This window comes from Oncorhynchus tshawytscha, linkage group LG13, assembly GCF_018296145.1.
Source record: "Oncorhynchus tshawytscha isolate Ot180627B linkage group LG13, Otsh_v2.0, whole genome shotgun sequence".
Taxonomy (NCBI): Eukaryota; Metazoa; Chordata; class Actinopteri; order Salmoniformes; family Salmonidae; genus Oncorhynchus; species Oncorhynchus tshawytscha.
In genome coordinates this window covers 57707423-57731544 of record NC_056441.1, presented here as the reverse complement: position 1 = coordinate 57731544, position 24122 = coordinate 57707423, and the positions used below count along the sequence as shown (strand labels likewise).

Below are 24122 nucleotides of genomic sequence, written 5' to 3'. Positions count from 1 at the left end.
AAGCTGCCACCATTTTTTCAAAGTCCTTGAAATGTTCATGAATATTTAATGTTTAAAACCCTTAAGTGATTAGGAAAATGTATCATTCAAATGATTGAGTGACTCGTGGGTTATTTCCAGATGGCCCATCCCATTCCTCTTTTAGGACGTTATCTCATCATGTACTCTTTCTAAGGATTTTATGTGATGTAATGCACTTGGGGAGAATTATTATGAAACATTTTAATCATAGTGATTGATACAGGAGCTGTAGGATGGATGTCTGGCTCTGTACTGTTAGGAACGGTCAAGAGTGGATTGTCTAACATTTAATAATTGTTTAATGTAGCAAGATGAACTAAGTTCCTTCTGTGTGAGTTGTACAGTAATACTGTTATATAAGCGTGATTAATTGTGGACGGAACACATTTGTCTAATGTCAAGACAATGGGACTAAAGGTGGTGGGGGGGGTCAAACCATACCGTTTCATATCACTCAATCGATTCAGCACAGTTTTGAATAGTAGGGGTATAGTATTTACACAGTATTAACATCCATCGCAACCATTGTTACTGCTATACTATAGTATACAGTATGAACAGTAAGCCTGGAGAAAGAACATATCCTCTTTCAATGTTCAGCTCGAGCCTTTGTGGAAAGTATTGATTTGATTTCTTGCATGGAAAAACAAAGTTGTGGTCCTTTTAACTGTCTCCCATTGATCTGAGAGTAGACTAATGCACCAATATCCTGCTTTCTTTCCACTCATTAAAGGCCTGTTTACAAATACCAAGAAACGTACCTGATTCAAGTCAATTCCTTGGCATCCATTTAATAAGACATTGCTGCCAACATCAATGCCCAAGAAAGTACACTGTTGGTTAAAGTTATGTACAGCCATTTAGCATTTGTCTTCTTCCTTCTTTGAACACCTCTCCTTATTGTAACACAAGGCTTCTGTGAGGTTACCTGTCATGTAGAACAGGGAATCGTGTCTGTTCTATTCGTTATATCTCTGTCTGGAACATTCTGAACATTTCACCTCATGGAATAGACCACAGTATCCAGCTGTGGATTTCAAAGTGGAAATTGAGTGTGAATCAAAGTGTATATATAATCTGAGACAAATGTGGAGATTACAACCATCTCTAATCTAGAGGGGAAAGTATGAACTACAGAGGGTAGTGCGTACGGCCCAGTACAGCACCAGGGCCAAGCTTCCACCAATCCAGGACCTCTGTACCAGCCCACCCTAGTCATAGACTGTTCTCTCTGCTACTGCACGGCAAGTGGTACCGGAGCGCCAAGTCTGGGTCCTAGAGGCTTCTAAACAGCTTCTATCCCCCAGCCATAAGACTCCTGAACAGCTAATCAAATGGTTACCCAGACTATTTCACTCTACTGCTACTCTCTTATTATCGATGCATAGTCACTTTAATAACTCTACCTACATGTACATATTACCTCGACTAACTGGTGGCCCCACACACTGACTGTACTGGTACCCCCTGTATATAGCCTATTTTACTGCTGCTCTTTTATGATTTGTTACTTGTATTTCTTCTTTTTTAATGTATTTTTCTAAACTGCCTTGTTGGTTAAGGGCTTGTAAGGTAAGCGTTTCACTGTAAGGTCTACTACGCCTGTTGTATTCGGCGCATGTGACAAACACAATTAGATTTGAACCTGTATTAACTGCTGTATCAGTTTTTTTCAATCTCCCACACACTTCTATACTGCATACACAGACAGCAGTGCAGTACCATTCTTTGTGAACAGGTGTCAGGCACTACATGTCCTTTCTCTGAGCACTGTACTGTACTGGTACTGTACTGGTACTGTAGGCCTCAGCTATGGCTGATCTGTGTCCTCTTCCTGCCTGAGACCAGACCCGAGCACCCAGCGAAGACATCTGACCAGACACACACACACACACCACAGTGTCTGTATTCCTTTAAAAAAAAAAAATATATATATATATATATTAACCAGAGTTTACCCAATGTATACAGTCGTTTTCAATTCATCGTTCATTCGTCGTTCATTATTAATGTCCTGTACAACACTGTGGAGGATGCTGTTTGCTCAGCTGTTGTTTGGCTGATTTGTGTTGTAGGCTTATGCTGTGTTGTGTTCTCTCTAATCCATTACAAGCAGGGAGGGGGAGGTGTGATGCATGGCTCCAAGAGAGGCTGAGCTATTTTTAGTTCTCTGCGGTTGGTTGGGAGCTGAGCAGGCGCTAGGCTCTATAAAAAATCGAGAGAGCTCTCCCGCTATATTCCGACTGAGGGTCTCGTCATGATGCCTGGATGGACCCCATGTCCTAAACAAACAACACATCCATTCAGATGCTCCCTAGTTTCTGTCATCACAGATGTTGATCTTGACGGTTGTTTTTTTTTGTTTTTTTGTCATCTGAAGTAAATAAGGTCTGGGTCATTTTATCATATTTTATTTATCAGATAGTGACTCTGGTTCTGTTGCATAGTGCTTTGTGTATATGAGAAAAACGATATATCCCACTGAGGAAAACTGGACAATGACAGTAGAACAACGCCCTTAACAGCACATGCAGAATCCCAATATAAGATGGAGTCTAACTAACCATCACATGCTAGCTCATTTACAGCATGCGTGTTATCAGTTGGGCCAGGAGTTTTTTTCCTGACCACATGACCTGACCAGGTAAAAGTATTTTTGTCTAGCTGTGTCACAAGACTTTATTGTAGAGTTGACCTTTTCCTCTACTTGGAGCCAGGAGGTGCTGTAGTCTTTGTGTGCCTTTACAGGGTTAAAGCCATAAAAAAGGAACCATTATTGTGAAGCCAGGCCATGTGAATGTAATCACTGTTCAATGTTTGTGTGAATAAGGGTGTCAGCCATAGGAACAATAAACTATGATCAAACCCAGCCTGCCTCACTGGAGGTCTTTTGATTACATTGTTTTTGCTTGCCTTGCACATTGAACAAAAGTCATTGTGCATAGTTAGAGGCAGTTTCGCAAGCCAATGTTAACTTCCTTCATACTGGACACAGAAATTGTATCCACAAGTTCATCTGTCTCTGGGGACGTAGATTAATTTCCAAAATCCTGAAGTATCTCTTTAAGAGACTCTTCAGTAACTGTCCAGTGACATGAGGTCACTGGACAATAAAATAAAGAGCCGTCTCTCCTCTAAGGGCTGTGGTTCTTGAAAGCAAACAAACAAAACAGCAAATGATGCTGCTTTCTCAGGGGCGATGATGTTTTCACCAACACAGACTGAGACGGAGTGCCTCCTGTTCACTGGACAGCTTTTAGAGGTTAGCCGAGTCCCTGGTGAGTTCCTTATGGTGAGATATCACACCAATATACTCTCTAACAAGTAGGGAGGCAGTGTTGCTGTTCGTTTTTATAAACTCCCAATGAAAACCATACATCTTTAAGAAGAACAGAGGGAAAGTTACCAGCAACAGCTCTAGTCACAGTTCACAGGCACAGGACCGTTTTGAGTGTTGTTTCTCAATCTGTTCACAGAAAGATGATTTGACGCTTGTGGGTTTGTCGTGAAGCCTTGTACGGCTGAAAGAAGACGCAAACGATCAAGGCAATGAATTAAGTAGAAGGGTAAACTACATTCATTGTGTTTTCTTTCTCTGCTATGGACAGTCTGTGTGGGTTGGTTTCTGTCCTCAGGCTGGGGCAGGGAAACAGTAGGAGCAGTGAAATGTCAGGAAGCGAGTCCTAACTCGCCCTCTGCATCGGCTGTGGTCTGTACGGAGAAGACTGGCTGATTGACGGGATGATCGGCGGAAGTGATGATCACACAATGATATGAATGAACAAGTCCAATCATTCATTCAACCTCTTCAGATGTGTGCATCCTCTTTCTGTAATTGAGTGGTACAGTATGTGTAGTAGGCAGGGGTACAACTTGGGTTTTAGAAGAGGGAGGGATATATATAAGACATGGTGGTTGGAACCAAAAATCTAAAATGTGGACTCATCAGACCAAAGGACAGATTTCCACTGGTCTAATGTCCATTGCTTGTGTTTCTTGGTCCAAGCAAGTCTCTTCTTCTTATTGGTGTACTTTAGTAGAGATTTCTTTGCAGCAATATATTTATAGTGGAAAAACAATGGCAGCTTCACCTTATCTATAGCAGTTCTTGAGGACTGGCTACATAACCACTTCTAGCCTCATCAAAAGCAAATGTGATTGTTTTAGCTCAACCCATGCTGTTTTAGTTGAAACGGGAACAGATTTTAGGGGAGAGAGTGTAGGCTGATGTCACACCTGCAAATTGTCTGTTTCTGTATATCTCTTACCTAGACCCTCCTTTCTCACTCTCCCTTTTCTATGCTTTTCCTCCCTCTCTTCTCCCTCGCCTCTCTCTCTCCTTCCCCTTCCAACTCGTCTCCCCTGGAGGAGGGTTTTCAGGGGAGGCTTGGTGCCAGGCTGAGAAGGGGCTCCGCTGCCCGGCCGGTCCGCCTCTCTTAGATCATTGCAGCAGATGTTGCTGTGTTTTCATTGGGCCCTATCTCTTAGCAACCGCGCAGGCTATTTTGTGGAGCTGTGGCACGGTGGTAGGAGCTGGTGTTGTGCACTGTCTGGACCTGGCCTTTACACCCTCAGACCAATGGGCCATAAATATGGCGTTATGAAACAAACGGATAGAGTTATTCTGTACTATGAATAAAGAAAGGAAGCACAAGGCATTTGCGTCACCCAAGTGCTGCTTAGTTTAACCCCTTTGCCTTGCGCCTGTCAGCTATTAGCCCAGAACTGTAAGTATGTGAGCCATACTGTATCACTCACACAGCCTTCGTAAAGATACTGTGTTGCCTACTACCAGGGGTGCAACTTTCACTGGGGACATGTCTCCCCCCATAAATTCTTTAATTGCATTTTTGTCCCCTGGAGTTTTATCATTGGAATGTGATACAAAATGAGGCAACAGTGTGCTTTAGGACCATGCGGCCTACCTCCTGGGTAGGCTGTTTGGAGTGTTTAAAATAATATATATGGATAAAATGGATAAAATAATATATATAGTACCGGTCAAAAGATTGGACACAGCTACTCATTCAAGGGTTTTTCTCTATTTTTACTATTTTCTACATTGTAGAATAATAGTGAAGACGACATCAAAACTATGAAATAACACACAATGCCAAGAGTGCGCAAAGCTGTCAAAGGCAAAGGGTGTCTACTTTGAAGAATCTCAAATATAAAATATATTTAGATTAGTTTAACACTTTTTTAGTTACTACATGATTCCATGTGTTTCCATAGTTTGTCTTCACTATTATTCTACAATGTAGAAAATAGTCAAAATAAAGACCCTAAAATGAGTAGGGGTGTCCAAACGTTTACCTGGTACTGTATATGTTCAGTGTATCAGCATAGAATATGATAGTGACATAGGCTAAGGACAGACCAGAGCTATATATACAGCCATATACAATATATATACATGAGATGTAGGCTATTGTATATGGCTATGTGTGTGTGTGTGTATATATATATATATATCTCTGGTCTATACTTAGGCTATCATATTCTGTCACTATCATATTCTGTCACTATCATATTCTGTTGTCACTATCATATTCTGTCACTATCATATTCTGTTCTATACAGAAGGAACATGGACCCTGATACTTGATACCATATGGTGGTATATTCAAGACCAACAGCACGCAGAACACATCCAATACAGGTATCAAGGTGATGCTTTAATTGATCAAGTTCCGATGATATTGTCACTCCTATCTCCTCCTTTTACAAAAGACACTAAAATTGAAACATTTTCAAAGAGTAAAAAAGTAGTAAATATTGTTCAACCGACGAGGGCTATACCAGAGAAAGCATGGCAAGTATCCAAATCATATGACGATCATAGATAAGAGACAATACATATTACTATTTACATTTAGTAACACAGACAAATTTACATATTATAATTTATGTATACAGTGCCTTCGGAAAGTATTCAGACCCCTTGACTTTTTCCACATTTTGTTACATTACAGCCTTATTCTAAAATTGATTAAATGTGTACAAATCCACAGCAATCTACACACAATACCCCATAATGACAAAGCAAAAAAAGGTTAGAGTTTTGCTAATTTATTTAAAAAAATACAAAACAGAAATACCTTATGTAAGTATTCAGACCCTTTGCCTTGAGACTCGAAATTGAGCTCATGTGCATCCGGTTTCCATTGATAATCCTTGAGATGTTTCTACAACTTGATTGGAGTCCACCTGTGGTAAATTCAATTCATTGGACATGATTTGGAAAGGCACACACCTGTCTATATATAAAGGTCCCACAATTGACAGTGCATGTCAGAGCAAAAACCAAGCCATGAGGTTGAAGGAATTGTCCATAGAGCGCAGAGACAAGAATGTGTCAAGGCACAGATCATGCTGTGGGCATGTTTTTCAGCGGCAGGGACTGGGAGACTAGTCAGGGTCGAGGCAAAGCTGAACGGAGCAAAGTACAGAGAGATCCTTGATGAAACCTGCTCCAGAGTGCTCAGGACCTCAGACTGGGGCAAAGGTTCACCATCCAACAGGACAACGACCCTAAGCACACAGCCAAGACAACGTTTCGGGACAAGTCTCAATGTCCTTGAGTGGCCCAGCTAGAGCCTGGACTTAAACCTGATCGAACATCTCTGGAGAGACCTGGAAATAGCTGTGCAGCAAAGCTCCCCATCAAACCTGACATAGCTTGAAAGATCTGCAGAGAATGGGATTAACTCCCCAAATACAGGTGTGCCAAGCTTGTAGCGTCACATCCAAGAAGACTCGAGGCTGTAATCCCTGCCAAAAGGTGCTTCAACAAAGTACTGAGTAAAGGGTCTGAATACTTTTGTAAAATTTCATTTTTATTTTTTTTCCAATAAATTAGCTATGTCTAAAAACCTCTTTTTGCTTTGTCATTATGGGATATTGTGTGTAGATTGATGAGGGGGGGGGGAAACAATATAATCCATTTTAGAATAAGGCTGGAACCTAACAAAATGTGGGAAAAGTCTAGGGGTCTGAATATTTTCCCAAAGGCACAGTATATTAAGATCTGTCATTTACAAAAATCATAATGCATTATATCACAAAAAGAGAAAGGCTATCCATAACCTTGGCTTTTAACAACAATTCTCAACCCCACGTTTGGCAACATTTTGACCCAAGCAAACATTTTTTATATATATTATGTGTGTGTGTTTGGTCAATTTATGGTAGATGGCTGGGTTCTTTGGTTGTGCTAGGGACGTCTACAGCCTCTGATTGGAAGTCTCGACTGCCAGTCAGTTGCCGTGGAAACCAGGGACGTTAGTTTGATTAGTTGTGTTGCTTAGTTGGCTTCTGTTCAGAAAATCCACAGGTCCACTGTACAGCTTTGCTATTCAGTGTTTTAAGTGAGGGCCAGGTAGTAAATTAGTGTGTGAAACAATCTTTGAACTGCTATTGTCATCCCAGACTGAAAGAAAGCTTCAGAACATCAACCTTTCAGAACGCCATAAGAGCATCTCCTAAAGGCCTCCACATCCTAATTGCTTCAGTGGCCAAACCACTAGGACCAATCTCCAAGCCTGTTCAAGTCAGAGCTTCAAAAGTCAAAGATGTTCAATTTAATCCATAGTGGTGATGGTAGATGTATCCTGACTTACATCAGACACAACGCATGAAGGATCCAAACATCACAAGACATGATTTCAGGCGTCTACGGATGATGGAGAAAGACGAAACACTGACTGAGCAGATTCTTCTCAGAGTTTAGACTTAAATCCTCCACACTCCCTATCATCCTGACTCTCACAACAACAACTGCTGCCGCTGAAACCTAGAGTGGATCACACAGCTGTGCAACCAGCTGCTACTACAACCTCACAACCAGGGTGGACTAGAATCCAGACCTGCCCTCTCCCTCATCCTCTTCCCCTTAACCCTTCCCCTCACCCAGCCCCCAGAGGCCTCATCACTGTCCCAACTGGCACGGCATTGGGTGGATTAGATCAGATGGATTTGGGGATAATCATTTTAGGCCATCTCATTCACATACAGACGAGAGCTCCCATCAGCTCTTTAACCCAAGGCTACTGACCCTGCCAGGGCCTGGTCTCTCCTCACACTGCAGGCCAGCCAGCCCTAACATAGATAGTAACACAACAACACTGGCCTTGGCCTGGCTCTCCATCTGAAGAGCTACACATCAGGCTGGGATGTTGGTCTGGGACATGCATGTTTGTTTGTTTGTGTGTGTGCACATGTGTATGTGTTTGCTTGCCATTGTGCGTGTGTCTGGTGGTGTCCATCCATCCCCAATGACATCCTCCTCCAGTCCAGACACACACAGAACCCAGAGGGGCAGGTCAGGCTGCTACTACAGCCACACACACACACTCCCCTACTACCTCCACCCTGGAGGCTGCTGGTGTGTCATCAGGAGGGGAGGACAGAGGTCCATGGTAAATCAAAGTCACACACTCACCCCCTTCCCTCCCATCCACCCCCATTCAACCCCTAACCGAGTCACGGACGGCGCTTCGTCTTTCAGTCCCAGCCGTTGTCCTTGATCATGTGGGCCAGCTCGATGATGAACTTCCCCTCCTTGTACTTCTGACTGCTCTCAAAGGCATGCTCCTGTAGGGGAGTGTCAGGGTGGGGGAAGAGACAGGGTGAGGGAGAGAGAAGGAGGGAGAGATGGAGGGAAAGGGGAGAGAGATGGAGGGAAAGGGGAGAGAAGATTAGGCTTTTCCAGGATGAGAAACTTCACACTCATTGCCACTGAAAAGACTGTCCTCTGATTTCACCTCCAACCTTACTGAACCACGTTATATAATGGAGCATTGCAAGGAGTGCTGTAGGCCACTGCAGATTACAAATGATTGCAAAATGTAATCAAATGTGTTTTTACTGTACATCTCAATATCCTGTTTAGTCTTTCCTATTCAAGCAGAGAGACATTATCAGGTTTCAGGTTCTGGAATTCCACTCAGTCAAGTGCCTCTGGAATTCGACGACGGTGTAGAAACAACCGTGTCACGGATAAAAATGGACTCGCCCCACGTTTCGTTATATCTGGACAGACGTGTGAGTTATGTGTGTGTGTGAGTAATAACAACCCCCCCCCCACCTACCCCACCCCCCCACACACACATATGGGTCTGAAGGGGGGAAGTGGCAGTGACTACCAGGCATAAAGCCATGCTGATAAACGGGACAGCTGGTATGTGGAGTGGCTGTGTGTTCCACATTGACCTGCTGCTAGAAATACCACCTTTACTAAGCACTGAACATGGAGGCGCAATTATATTTCAGTGAAAATATAAAGCTGTCCACATCTATTCCTAAAATATATATACACAGGGGAGCAACTGCTTTTAGAAGTGGGGGGACAGAAGTTTTTTTTAATCCAGTTGGAAAAACACTCAACAGCCCACCCGATCGCTCAGAGAAATCCGCATGGTCCTAAAGCACATCATTGCCTCGTTTTGTATCACATTCCAATTATAAAACTGGGGATGGACAAAAATGCAACTTCTGAATGCACATACATATATATATATATATATATTGCTCAAAAAATAAAGGGAACACTGAAAAAAACCAATGTAACTCCAAGTCAATCACACTTCTGTGAAGTCAAACTGTCCACTTAGGAAGCAACACTGATTGACAATAAATTTCACATGGTGTTGTGCAAATGAAATAGACAACAGGTGGAAATGATAGGCAATTAGCAAGACACCCCCAATAAAGGAGTGGTTCTGCAGGTGGTGACCACAGACCACTTCTCAGTTCCTATGCTTCCTGGCTGATGTTTTGGCCACTTTTGAATGCTGGCGGTGCTTTCACTCTAGTGGTAGCATGAGACGGAGTCTACAACCCACACAAGTGGCTCAGGTAGTGCAGCTCATCCAGGATGGCACATCAATGCGAGCTGTGGCAAGAAGGTTTGCTGTGTCTGTCAGAGTAGTGTCCAGAGCATGGAGGCGCTACCAGGAGACAGGCCAGTACATCAGGAGACGTGGAGGAGGCCGTAGGAGGGCAACAACCCAGCAGCAGGACCGCTACCTCCGCCTTTGTGCAAGGAGGAGCAGGAGGAGCACTGCCAGAGCCCTGCAAAATGACCTCCAGCAGGCCACAAATGTGCATGTGTCTGATCAAAAGGTCAGAAACAGACTCCATGAGGGTGGTATGAGGGCCCGACATCCACAGGTGGGGGTTGTGCTTTACAGCCCAACACCGTGCAGGACGTTTGGCATTTGCCAGAGAACACCAAGATTGGCAAATTCGCCACTGGCGCCCTGTGCTCTTAACAGATGAAAGCAGGTTCACACTGAGCACATGTGACAGTCTGGAGACGCCGTGGAGAACATTCTGCTGCCTGCAACATCCTCCAGCATGACCAGTTGGCGGTGGGTCAGTCATGGTGTGGGGTGGCATTTCGTTGGGGGGCCGCATAGCCCTCCATTTGCTCGCCAGAGGTAGCCTGACTGCCATTAGGTACCGCGATGAGATCCTCAGACCCCTTGTGAGACCATATGCTGGTGCGGTTGGCCATGGGTTCCTCCTAATGCAAGACAATTCTAGACCTCATGTGGCTGGAGTGTGTCAGCAGTTCCTGCAAGAGGAAGGCATTGATGCTATGGACTGGCCCGCCCGTTCCCCAGACCTGAATCCAATTGAGCACATCTGGGACATCATGTCTCGCTCCATCCACCAACGCCACGTTGCACCACAGACTGTCTAGGAGTTGGCGGATGCTTTAGGCCAGGTCTGGGAGGAGATCCCTCAGGAGACCATCCGCCACCTCATCAGGAGCATGCCCAGGCGTTGTAGGGAGGTCATACAGGCACGTGGAGGCCACACACACTACTGATCCTCATTTTGACTTGTTTTAAGGACATTACATCAAAGTTGAATCAGCCTGTAGTGTGGTTTTCCACTTTCATTTTGAGTGTGACTCCAAATCCAGACCTCCATGGGTTGATAAATTTGATTTCCATTGATAATTTTTGTGTGATTTTGTTGTCAGCACATTCAACTATGTAAAGTAAAAAGTATTTAATAAGAATATTTCATTCATTCTGATCTAGGATGTTTTATTTTAGTGTTCCCTTTATTTTTTGAGCAGTATATATATATATATATATATATATACACAGTTGAAGTTAACATACACTTAGATTGGAGTCATTAAAACTCATTTTTCAACTACTCCACAAATTTCTTGATAACAAACTACAGTTTTAGCAAGTTGGTCAGGACATCTACTTTTTGCATGACATAAGTCATTTTTCCAACAATTGTTTACAGACAAATTATTTCACTTCTAATTCACTGTATCACAATTCCAGTGGGTCAGAAGTTTACATACACTATGTTAACTGTGCCTTTAAACAGCTTGGAAAATTCCAGTAAATGATGTCACGGATTTAGAAGCTTCTGATAAATGATGTCAATTAGCCTGAGTCAATTGGAGGTATACCTGTGGATGTACTTCAAGGCCTACCTTCAAACTCAGTGCCTCTTTTCTTGACATTGTGGGAAAATCAAAAGAAATCAGCCAAGAACTCAGAAAAAAATTGTAGACCTCCACATGTCTGGTTCATCCTTGGGAGCAATTTCCAAACGCTTGAAGGGACCACATTCATCTGTACAAACAATAGCACGCAAGTATAAACACCATGGGACCACACAGAAATCTCTTTAGTCTCTTAGAGATTAACGTACTTTGGTGCGAAAAGTGCAAATCAATCCCAGAACAACAGCAAAGGACCTTGTGAAGATGCTGGAGGAAACAGGTACAAAAGTATCTATATCCAGAGTAAAATGAGTCCTATAACGACATAACCTGAAAGGCCGCTCTGCAAGGAAGAAGCCACTGCTCCAAAACCGCCATGAAAAGCCAGACTACGGTTTGCAAATGGCACATGGGAACAAAGAAATTTCTTTTTGGAGAAATGTCCTCTGGTCTGATGAAACAAAAATATAACTGTTTGGCCATAATGACCATCGTTATGTTTGGAGGAAAAAGAGAGATGCTTGCAAGCTGAAGAACGCCATCGCAACCGTGAAGCACGGGGGTGGCAGCATCATGTTGTGAGGGTGCTTTGCTGCAGAATGGACTGGTGCACTTCACAAAATAGATAGCTTCATGAAGTAGGAAAATTATGTAGATATATTGAAGCAACATCTCAAGACATCAGTCAGGAAGTTAAAGCTTGGTCGCAAATGGGTCTTCAAAATGGGCAATAACCCCAAGCATACTTCCAAAGTTGTGGCAAAATGGCTTAAAGACAACTAAGTCAAGGTAATGGACGACGATAAACGCAAATCTGACCATCACCCCTGGTGAGACAAAACCGCGACTCGTCAGTGAAGAGCACTTTTTGCCAGTCCTGTCTGGTCCAGCGACGGTGGGTTTGTGCCCATAAGCGACGTTGTTGCCGGTGATGTCTGGTGAGGACCTGCCTTACAACAAGCCTACAAGCCCGCAGTCCAGCCTCTCTCCGCCTATTGCGGACAGTCTGAGCACTGATGGAGGGATTGTGCGTTCCTGGTGTAACTCAGGCAGTTGTTGCCATCCTGTACCTGTCCCGCAGGTGTGATGTTTGGATGTACCGATCCTGTGCAGGTGTTGTTACACGTGGTCTGTCTAGCGCTGCCTTAGGAGTCTCACAGTATGGACATTGCAATTTATTGCCTCCTTGCAGCATGCGTAAGGCACGTTCACACAGATGAGCAGGGACCGTGGGCATCTTTCTTTTGGTGTTTTTCAGAGTCAGTAGATAGGCCACTTTAAGTGCCCTAAGTTTTCATAACTGTGACCTTAATTGCCTACCGTCTGTAAGCTGTTAGTGTCTTAACGACCGTTCCACGGGTGCATGTTCATTAATTGTTTATGGTTCATTGAACAAGCATGGGAAACGGTGTTTAAACCCTTTACAATGAAGATCTATGAAGTTATTTGGATCTTTACAAATTATCTTTGAAAGACAGGGTCATGAAAAAGGGACGTTTATTTTTTTTGATTAGTTTATATATTTATTACACACACACACACACACAAAAGTCAAACGTTTAGACACCTACTCATTCAAGGGTTTTTCTTTAGTTTGACTATTTTCTACATTGTAGAATAATAGAGAAGACATTACAACTATGAAATAACACATATGGACATATGGACATATTTTAGATTATTCAAGGGAGCCCCCTTTTCCTTTGACAGCTTTGCACATTCATGGCCTTCTATCAACCAGCTTCATGGAGGTAGTCACCTGGAATGCATTTCAATTAACAGGTGTGCCATGTTAAAAGTTCATTTGTGGAATTTCTATCCTTCTTAATGCGTTTGAGCCAATCAGTTGTGTTGTAACAAGGTAGGGGTGGTATACAGAGGATAGCCATATTTGGTAAAAGACCAAGTCCATATTATGGCAAGAACAGCTCAAATAAGCAAAGAGAAACAACAGTCCCTCCCTCATTACTAAGACATGAAGGTCAGTCAATCCGGAAAAATTCAAAAGCTTTGAAATCTTCAAGTGCAGTTGCTAATATCATCAAGGGCTATGTTGAAACTGGCTCTCATGAGGACCGCCACAGGAAAGGAAGACCCAGAGTTACCTCTGCGGCAGAGGATAAGTTCATTAGAATTAGCTGCACCTCAGATTGCAGCCCAAATAAATGCTTCACAGAGTTCAAGTAACAGACACATCAACAGTTCAGACGAGACTGCGTAAATCAGGCCTTCATGGTCTAATTATTGCAAAGAAACCACTACTAATGGACACCAATAAGAAGAAGAGACTTGCTTGGGCCAAGAAACACGAGCAATGGACATTAGACCTGTGGAAATCTGTCCTTTGGACTGATGAGTCCAAATTTTGGTTCCAACCTCCATGTCTTTGTGAGACGCAGAGTAGGTGAACGGATGATCTCTGCATGTGTGGTTCCCACCATGAAGCATGGGGGTCGTGGAATGGTGAGGGTGTGCTTTGCTGGTGACACTGTCTGATTAATTTAGAATTCAAGGCACACTTAACCCTCATGACTACCACAGCATTCTGCATTGATACGCCATCCCATCTGGTTTGCGCTTAGTGGGATTATCATTTGTTTTTCCACAGGACAATGACCCAACACACCTCCAGGCTGTGTAAGGGCTATTTGACCAAGAAGGAGAGTGATGGAGTGCTGCATAAGATGATCTGGCCTCCACAATCACACGACCTCAACCCAATTGGGAAGGTTTGGGATGAGTTGGACCGCAGAGTGAAGGAAAAGCAGCCAACACGTGCTCAGCATATGGAGGGAACTCCTTCAAGGCTGTTGGAAAAGCATTCCTCATGAAGCTTGTTGAGAGAATGCCAAGAGTGTGCAAAGCTGTCATCAAGGCAAAGGGTGGCTACTTTGAAGAATCTCAAAAATAACACTTGACTACAGTATTCCATATGTGTATTTCATAGTTTTGATGTCTTCACTATTATTCTACAATGCAGAAAAAGGTACAAAACGAATGAGTAGGTGTGTGTCCAAATGTTTGACTGGTAATGTGTATATATAAAACACACACAGTGCCTTCGGAAAGTATTCAGACCCCTTTACCTTTTCCACATTGTTACGTTCCAGCCTTATTCTACAATGGATGAAGTACAAAAAAATCCTCAGCAATCTACACACAATACCCCATAACGACAAAGTGAAAACAGGTTTAGATTTTTATTGCAAATTTATTAAAATAAAAAATATACATTTTTCCTTAAATATTCAGACCCCTTTGCTATATGAGACACGAAATTGAGCTCAGATCCATCCTGTTTCCATTGATCATCCTTGAGATGTTTCTACAACTTGGAGTCCACCTGTGGTAAATTCAAATGATTTGGCATGATTTGGAAAGGCACACACCTGCCTATATAAAAAAAGGTCCCACAGTTGACAGTGCATGTCAGAGCAAAAACCAAACCATGATGTCGAAAGAATTGTCCGTAGAGACCCGAGACACGATTGTGTCGAGGCACAGATCTAAGGAAGGGTACCAAGAAATGTCTGCAGCATTGAAGTTTGTAACCACCAAGACTCTTCCTAGAGCTGGCCACCTGGCCAAACTGAGCAATCGAGAGAGAAGGGCCTTGGTCAGGGAGGTGACCAAGAACCCGATGGTCACTGACAAAGCTCTAGAGTTCCTCTGTGGAAATGGGAGAACCTTCCAGAAAGACAACCATCTGTACGATACTCCACAAATAAGGACTTTAATGGTAGACTGGCCAGACGGAAGCCACTACTCAGTAAAAGGCACATGACAGCCCGCTTGGAGTTTGCCAAAAGGCCCCTAAAGGACTCTGACCATGAGAAACAATATTCTCTAGTCTGATGAATCCAAGATTGAACTCTTTGGCCTGAATGCCAAGCATCAAGTCTGGAGGAAACCTGGCACCATCCCTACAGTGTAGTATTGTGGTGGCAGCATCATGCTGTGGGGATGTTTTTCAGCGGCAGAAACTGGGAGACTAGTCAGGATCGAGGCAAAGATGAGCGGAGCGAAGTACAGAGAGATCCTTGATGAAAACCCGCGCCAGAGCATTCACAACCCTCCGACTGGGGCGAAGGTTTACCTTCCAACAAGACAATGACCCTAAGCACACAACCAAGGAGTGGCTTCGGGATAAGTCTGAATGTCCTTGAGTGGCCCAGCCAGAGCCCGGACTTGAACCTGATCGAGCATTTCTGGAGAGACCTGAAAATAGCTGTGCAGCAACGCTCCCCATCCAAACTGACAGAGCTTGTGTGCTTAGGGTCGTTGTCCTGTTGGAAGGTGAACCTTCAAACCAGTTTGAGATCCTGAGCATGTTTTCATTAAGGAACTCTCTGTACTTTCCTCCCTTCATCTTTCCCTCAACCCTGACTAGTCTCCCAGTCCCTGCCGCTGAAAGACATCCTCACAGCATGATGCTGCCACCACCAGGCTTCACAGTCGGAATGGTTCCAGGTTTCCTCCAGACGTGAAGCTTGGTATTCAGGCCAAAGAGTTCAATCTTGGATTCATCAGACCAGAGAATATTGTTTCTCATGGTCAGAGTCCTTTAGGGGCCTTTTGGCCAACTCCAAGCAGGCTGTCATGTGTCTTTTACTGATGAGTGGCTTCTGTCTGGCCACTACCATAAAGTCCTGATTGGTGGTGCTGCAGAGATGGTTGTCCTTCTGTTAGGTTCTCCCATCTCCACAGAATAACTCCAGAGCTCAATCAGAGTGACCCTCGGGTTCTTGGTCACTTCCCTGACCAAGGCCCTTCTCCCCGGATTGCTCAGTTTGGCCGGGGGGACAGCTCTAGGAAGAGTCTTGGTGGTTCCAAACTTCTTACATTTAAGAATGATGGAGGCCATTGTGTTATTGGGGACCTTCACCCTTCCCCAGATCTGTGCCTTGACACAATCCTGTCTCTGAGTTCTATGAACAATTCCTTCGACCTCATGGCTTGGTTATTGCTCTGACATGCACTGTCAACTGTGGGACCTTGTATAGACAGGTGTGTGCCTTTCCAAATCATGTCCAATCTATTGAATTTACCACAGGTGGACTTCAATCAAGCTGTAGAAACATCGCAAGCATGATCAATGGAAACAGGATGCACCTGAGCTCAATTTCAAGTCTCATAGAAGCAGGGTAGCCTAGTGGTTAGAGCTTTGAAATCCCCGCGCTGACGAGGTACAAATTTGTCATTCTGCCCCTGAACAGGCAGTTAACCCACTGTTCCTTGGCCGTCATTGAAAATAAGAATTTGTTCTTAACTTACTTGCCTGGTTAAATAAAGGTCAAATAAAATAAAAAATAGCAAAGGGTCTGAATACTTATGTAAATAAGGTATTTTTTTTTATTTGTAAAATATTTTCAAACATTTCTAAAAATGTGTTCGCTTTGTGATTTAATGGGTTTTGTGTGTAGATTGAGGAAAAACATTGATGTCATCAATTTTAGAATAAGGCTGTAATGTAACAAAATGTGGGAAAAGTAAAGGTGTCTGAAAACTTTCCGAAAGCACTGTATATAGGCTACATTATAAACTGGGTGGTTTGAACCCTGAATGCTGATTGGCTGACAGCCGTAATATATCAGACCGTATACCACGGGTATGACAAAACATTTGTTTTTCCTGCTCTAATTACATTGGTAACCCGTTTTTAATAGCAATAAGGCACCTCGGGGGTTTGTGATACATGGACAATATTACACGGCTATGGGCTGTGTCAAAGGCACTCCGCTTTGCATTGTCCCCAAGAATAGTCTTCAGCCATGGTATATTGGCCATATACCACACCACCTCGGGCCTTATTGCTTAATTATACAGTATATAGGCAACATGATATAGGGCCTACTTAGTCTCGATACATAAAAACAGATTTTTGAATGAATTCTAACCCTTTGTCTAATTTGTGATTGGATAAGCCGTTGTTCTTGTTGCTGGTCAAACTGGTCTTTAATCACTACAGTTCTCAGTGTGGATAGCCCAGCTCTGGTCCATCATGAATGACCACCATCTCTGAACTAGGAGAAGGAGGTCAATTTGATTGAGTACTTGGAAAATATATAGCCCTACATCATGAGAAATATGCCCCTCAGATCAAGATTGAAACTGCAAGGAATCCCTTTACTGAGTCAGCCTATGTACTGTAATGTTACACTTAAAGGTAGGAAAAATAGTAAAAAAATTAAGACCAGAACTCATCCATGTCAATACGATAACATGGACTCAATTGTTCCAAAACCTTTATTAGTTCACAGCGTTTCAATCCTACAACGATCTTATATGCTAATAAAGGTATTATTAATGAAGGTAATAATGTGCCTATCCTCTCTAACTCTAGATACAGCTCTAACCTCCTCTGACACGTAAACACTCTTACACTCACATATTTCCAACCCAGAGTTGTCTTGCAGTTCTCACAGTAGATATCTGCCACAGCATGCAGCCCCGTGAGCAACACCCTCTCTTCCGCCGGCCCGCACCCCACGTTCACCCTGAGAGCGAGAGAGAGAAAGCAAGCTCATAAGCTGTTCGATTCGTAAAGGTCGCCTGTCTATACTGAGTCATAACACACCCACTCACACACTAGATATTACCCAAAAGGCACTTCATACTGAGCTAGATAGGGACCATGCTCATACAGTAGGAATGAGCATCTTCATTGTGATTGTGCTCGCGGGCTGAGGACTGGATCATGGCTGTACTGTAACTACATGCAGACACACTGATACTCACACTGAGTTGAACAAATAAGCTCTGCCTTGGCTCCCCTGGAAAGACTGCAGGAGAAGAAGATGAGTAGGTTAAAAAGGAGGAGTATCCTCAGCAGTCAGCATTAAAGCTACTTCATTGACATGATCATTGAACAGCAGGAAATATCCCAGATTTAGCCTTTAAATTAAGACTGACTGACAGACACATGTGATTTTGTACAGGTGAGGGTTGACTTTACATAGTGTAGCACATGGAAAAAGTCATACTCAAACACACAAGCTGTAGAAGTAAGATGGCGGTGAAATGAGCGACAGAGGCTCGGTACGCTCGTTTTCAGTCTGAAAGTGCAGCGTCAGCTGTAATACTAGGTCCAAGTGTGAAGGAGTCTGCCAGCAGCGCTTTAAGACAGCTGCAGCAAGCACTCAATACCTTTCTAGTTATTACAGTGCAATGCATTGAAAGTTCAAATGAATCTATAAAAACGACAGTATTTATACAGGTCATCCTTTATTTAACCAGGAAAGTCATGTTGAGATGGACATCTTTCAAGTAAGCCCTGGAGCCCAACAGTAGCGTGTTCTCCCATGCGCTCTCTTGGGAATGACTTGCCCATTAGGGCAGTTTCCCTTACATACCTGATTCAGCTGATCACCAAACCCTTGCTTAGTAGAATCAGGGTCAAGTTCATTAGGCACAAAACAGAAGAAAACAGAGAGTGTCTATCTGGACTTGTCAAACAAGAAACACAAATGTTCTGTTTTAAAACATTTGAAAACGTTTTCAGTTGTATGCCCTAATGAGCACCACCCAGGTGCTGGGCTTCAAAGTGTGACAGCCTTTAAAAAGCAACAAACCTCCTTGAAAACGGCCAATGTGGCATTGATAGGAGTCAGAAACCGTTATTCTAGTGTCCAAATTGACTACAAAGTGGAAATAGGATGATTTTGGTTATGAAGGAAGTCTCGTGTAAAAGGAGTTAAGAACATCCGTGAGTCACAATGGGTAAATAACCATGTCCTTTTGCCCACTAACATGGGGTGAACAGCTGCGGTGATTGCTCTGTATCCAATAGCAGCGTAGACAGTGAGACAGACCTGCCCAGCAGCTCCGACTGCTTACACAAGACAGCAGGTTGCGCATTTTTTAAACTTGAGAAATACTGCACCAAACACCTTAGTTAGATGTAAAATTGCGCAACTAAAACATCCTCTGTAAAAACGTCAAACTTAATGACATATTTCTTGAGTTATCTTAGATTCATTCTGGGGATTTTGAGGAAGTGAAATACGCTTCTGCGTCTAGTATCTGATGAGGGACAAACATCATTAACCAAAATGTGGAAACACACCGGTCAGGAAACACACCTCCAAGAATAAAACCTAGTTTTTCTAATGAGCAACAGATAAACATGTGCCTTTAGGGGTGTTCAGTGGCTCTTTAAAGGAAATGTGGAATAGATTGAGGGAAACACTATTAGAGCAAGCAGCATTATTAGGGGATGGACGGTTGTGGTCGGTATGTTAAACAGTCAGTGTTCACCTTGGAGATGAGCTCGTCGTGGTTGGCCAGGTGCGCTCTGCAGTGGATGCAGCTGTAGGTTCGGTGGCAGCTGGGCAGGTAGGCCTGGAAGGTCTTGGAGCGCGTCATCCTGACCATCGGGTGGGGCGGGGTGGGGGCGGTGCAGGAAAGGGCTGCCGGCCCAGCTAGGCTCGCAGGGGAAGCACCGCAACACACAGGTAAGGGCCGTGGTGGGGGGCGGGGCGGGAGGCACACACCTGGCACAGGAGCACAGGAGATAAAACACTGATGAAGGTGGTCTATAGTCAAAACCTTTTTTTTTTTTTTTACCTAATCGCTGTGTAGGTTGTTGGCAACACAGCACAAACAGATCTGGGTCCAGGATAATCCATGTGTGGATATAAAGAGATTTTAACTTGAGTGCCTTGCTGCATATCATTGTCTATCTTTACACACTGTAAGATCCAAAAATCTGTTAGCCTCCATTTGTTCTCTGCATATGAATTAATGTTCAGTCGGCAAATTACTTTGCAGTGGAGCATGAATGTGTACAGTATGTAGCCTATGATAAATGAAAAATGTCAGGCATTCTATACTGAGTTAAGCATAGACTGTGATCTCATGATCATTATACTGAGACACAGTAGCCTAAAAATAATTGAACTTTAGACAGTTAACAGAAAGAGGCTTGTAAGGGAAAGGCTGTGTGCTATAAGCCTTTAAGACGTCCACTTGTTTTCTGTTGGCTTCTGTCTCTGAGCGGGACCGGGGCATAAAGAGACCACTCAAAAAGGTCTTGCCCACACACACTTTAACCCCAAAGTCTTTCATTTCTCCCTGTCATTCTAGGACAAACATGTGAGGATAATCCTAAAGCAGAGTTTAGCACATATCAAAGTAATCGCCACAATCTCCATAGACTCCAATTAGGAACAGGTTGTTACTCTAAACCAGGGTTGTGGTCAATTCCCTTTCAATTCAGTCAATTGAGGAAGTAAACTTCATTCCAATTCCACATTTACCTCCTTGAAACGCATTAAGGAATATTGGAATGGGAACTTGACCTCAACCTTGCAGTAAATGAGGTTGCGATGAGGGGGCAATGAGGTTCATCTAGTCAAACAGCCTTGGTTAGAGACATGTATATCTGTTATCTGGCAGGTTCAAGGCCTGTGCTGACATAATCTTGAAATATGGAGCTAAATACAGATCTGATGTATTTAGTTACAGTTAACTGTCAAAGCAGTGATGTACTCTATGAATCCAATATGTTCTGTGGCTAATGGATAACGAGTCAACCACACTCTGTAACGGGTGGTTAGATTACCTGTCTCATGGGGATATCACACAAGCACGCCTCACCCACATAGAAACACACACTTACACAGCAGAGTTGATATATGTTGATTTGGGGAAATCAAGTATTGTGAAAGAGATGCCTTCTGACTCACTTTCCTTCCAAAGGATCCATTCCCAAGCTTTTCCAATGCATGTCAAGTTACTTGAGAGATGAAATGAGAGCGGAGTTTCGTGTGCATTACAAACGGAGAGACCGCCTTGTCTGCACAAATCAATTTAGCCTTCCAAATCACCTCTATCAGTAATGATTTCCCACCCTTGATTCAGATATGGAAAATAATTTGTCCAAGTCTCTCAGTTAAGAGATATTATAAACGGGGTGATTCAAGCCCTGAATGCTGATTGGCTGACAGCTGTGGTGTATCAGACCATATACCACGGGTATGACAAAACATTTATTTTTACTACTCTAATTACATTGGTAACCAGTTTATTATAGCAATAAGGCACCTCAGGGGTTTGTGATATATGGCCAATATACCACAGCTAAGGGCTGTTCTTATACACGTTGCAACGCGGAGTGCCTGGATACAGCCCTAAGCCGTGGTCTATTGGCCATATACCACACCTCCTCTGGCCTTATTGCTTAATTACATCTCCATGTGACATATGCACAGAAAGAGAGTAACAGATATAGAAATAGCAGGTGAATATAGTCACTTGTATCTAACATTTTATAGTTCAACTCATCTGTTGCACCGGTTGTTTCTTAGGTGAGAGGCTGACTGACCCTTTGAAGAATCCTCCACTCATTTTCATAAACCAGATCATCTTTTGATGCGCTCATCTAGAAAAGGATCTCGTTCAAGACCCAGAATTTGTTTGTAGACTAAATGCATCCACTAGAACAACAACACAGCAAGCGGAGGCACTACCCTGCTTTGCACCAAAGCCTCTTTGTTTCATGTCACAGAAGAAAATCTAAAACAGCTATGAATAAGTCCAAAAGACTAACCCGGACCCGGTCAAATAATTCTCCAAAGATAACAGGGATGGGATCCGCCAATGCTGTCTGAGCTTGCAAAAACTGCTGCCGTGTTTTTCTGACATCATCATCATAATCACCTTCTCCTGTTTCTGTCTGCCCCTTAGCCTCGCCCCTGAAGGCTGATGTTCTGAGCTGTCTGGTATTGGTATAGTCTGGGTGCCACACTACATGCCACATCACTTACCAGCCAAAAGGTCCTCGCTGGTATAAAAACAACAACCTTGCTTACGTAACCGGAGAGGAGCTGCTGTGGTCGCTCTGTCGTACAGAGAGGGACGATGATCGTGATAGCAGCCAGGGGACAGAGAGAGAGACAGAGCGAAAGAGAGCGAGACGGATGGACGGACTGGGGAGCATGCGTCCTTGTGTTTGCGGCCCTAGTTGTCCTTCATAGCACACAGCCCCACAGCTCCAATAGGAGGCTTTATGTAGTTTCTGCTCTCTCTCTCATTCAGTGGCAACAGACAGCATAGTGATGCGTTACATCACTGACAGCAACAGACCGAATCTCAAATCCCCTTATCTGATCATGTGTCCAGGTGTCACGTGTGTGTGTGTGCGTGTGCGTGTGTGTGTGTGTGTCTGATTGGGGGGGCTTGTGTATTTTCACATATGAATCTGGTCAGAGACAGTGGCTGCCTGGATCACAGTATATAGGGCAGACCTTTAGCCACCACAGTTGGTGGGGATGCCTCGGTTTGGCAATGCAAGGAAGTTGATTCAACATACACACACCCGTGTAGGCACATACACACCTTGTTCATGAGTGTGTTACATGATCCAAAATTATGTCTTGTGTGTAGAGTAACATGTGATTATTTGAGACAACATCTGTCTTTACATTATGATGCAGAAAAAGTATTTACTCAGCATTGGCTTTTAGCGTCACACTTTGAACAGTCCTATAGAGGAGTTGAAGTGCTATCTATGTTAAGGCAACACGAGTCTATTAGCGCCAGTTGTCTATAGGATACATGCAAATAAATAATTTGACAACGGTCAACTTGAAGATTAGGCTACAGGCGATTCAACACCCAACACAGAAGCAATAATAAACATGACGTAGACATGTTCACCGGCATAGCACACACCGCCGCAGACCCAGGGTTGCTATTCCACCGGAGGTCGGGTCCCCCAGATAGCATGATTTTTTTTTTTGAATGACAAGAAATTAGTTTAAAAAGTTCAACATTGTCTCTCAGCCTCATGGAAAAATGTATAGACTAGCTGGAAATTAGCTCGAAAACAGCACCATTTTCCCAGCCTCGTGCCAAAATGTGTAAAATAGCATGAGATTAGCTATAAAACTGCAAATATACCTTGCGCTACACCAATACATATGATGATATTGTCAGCAGGCAGTATTATGATCACGCACTCGATGTTCTCATGTCGTATTTCTGCCTGCGGCTGCTGGTGGCGCAGGATCAGGCCACGCGTAACGTGTAATAATAATAACAACCAGCTCCACTGCAGATCTCGCCATCCCATCCATGCCCGCAACATAAACATCCAGCTTGCAACATTCTGAACTACAATGGGCAATTCAATTAAAACAGCATATTCAACCATTTATATATATATATATGCAAGGATTTACCTTTGAATATATGAAAAATATGTTGATCACTTAAAAAATTCGCGCCTCCTCGTTTTCCTCGTAGCAAAGCCAAACCTAAATCCGTCTTTGCATTTCTTTCTAGGTAAATTTCCTCTCCAGCCCTGGCAATCGTGCAGACGCAATGTTTTTAAGCGCGCAGTTCCCAGGCCGAGTTTGACGTAATTACACAGAACCACATTGTACTTCGGCCGGAGACAAATTGACAGCCGTGTCCGCCAACCAATACAGCGATAAGGCATAGCAACACTGCGCTTATTGGTTATGAATAGTCAGGAGCAACCAATACTTTTGCTCGTAATGTTAGGCTGGCTACCTGCAGTTCTATTCAGTTTTAGGACAGAGACAGATATGGACCTGTATTGAATTTGCTGCGGAAATGGATATAACTAAAAAGTTGTGTTTAAATGATGTAAATA

At 43.4% G+C, this 24122-nt stretch overlaps 1 protein-coding gene across 4 annotated transcripts; it reads right to left on the bottom strand.

Moving 5' to 3' along the window:
* Positions 1–6775: 6775 nt before the first annotated feature.
* On the bottom strand, positions 6776–23887 carry LOC112265316 (protein yippee-like 2). 4 transcript variants are annotated; one of them, XM_024442487.2, is made up of 5 exons: positions 23686–23887; positions 19760–19995; positions 18242–18285; positions 17892–18000; positions 6776–8616 (listed from the first exon to the last, which is right to left on the bottom strand). In XM_024442487.2, the coding sequence occupies exons 2-5, from the start codon at positions 19874–19876 to the stop codon at positions 8527–8529; spliced, it is 360 nt and encodes a 119-aa protein (XP_024298255.1). In that variant the 5' UTR covers positions 19877–19995; positions 23686–23887; the 3' UTR covers positions 6776–8526. The 4 variants fall into 4 exon arrangements, with proteins under 4 accessions (XP_024298255.1, XP_024298256.1, XP_024298257.1 ...); XM_024442488.2 differs by lacking the exon at positions 23686–23887 and adding an exon at positions 22270–22422; XM_024442489.2 differs by lacking the exon at positions 23686–23887 and adding an exon at positions 22163–22234.
* Between the last annotated feature and the right edge of the window lie 235 nt (positions 23888–24122).

What these genes read in the sequence shown, in the direction of transcription:
- LOC112265316 (XM_024442487.2), bottom strand. Translation starts at nt 19,876, where the DNA reads ATGGTCAGGATGACGCGCTCCAAGACCTTCCAGGCCTACCTGCCCAGC. An exon ending in GCTTATTTGTTCAACTCAGT is followed by an intron (nt 18,001 to 18,241) that starts GTGAGTATCAGT and finishes TCTCGCTCTCAG; the next exon opens with GGTGAACGTGGGGTGCGGGC. An exon ending in CAACTCTGGGTTGGAAATAT is followed by an intron (nt 8,617 to 17,891) that starts GTGAGTGTAAGA and finishes ACTCCCCTACAG; the next exon opens with GAGCATGCCTTTGAGAGCAG.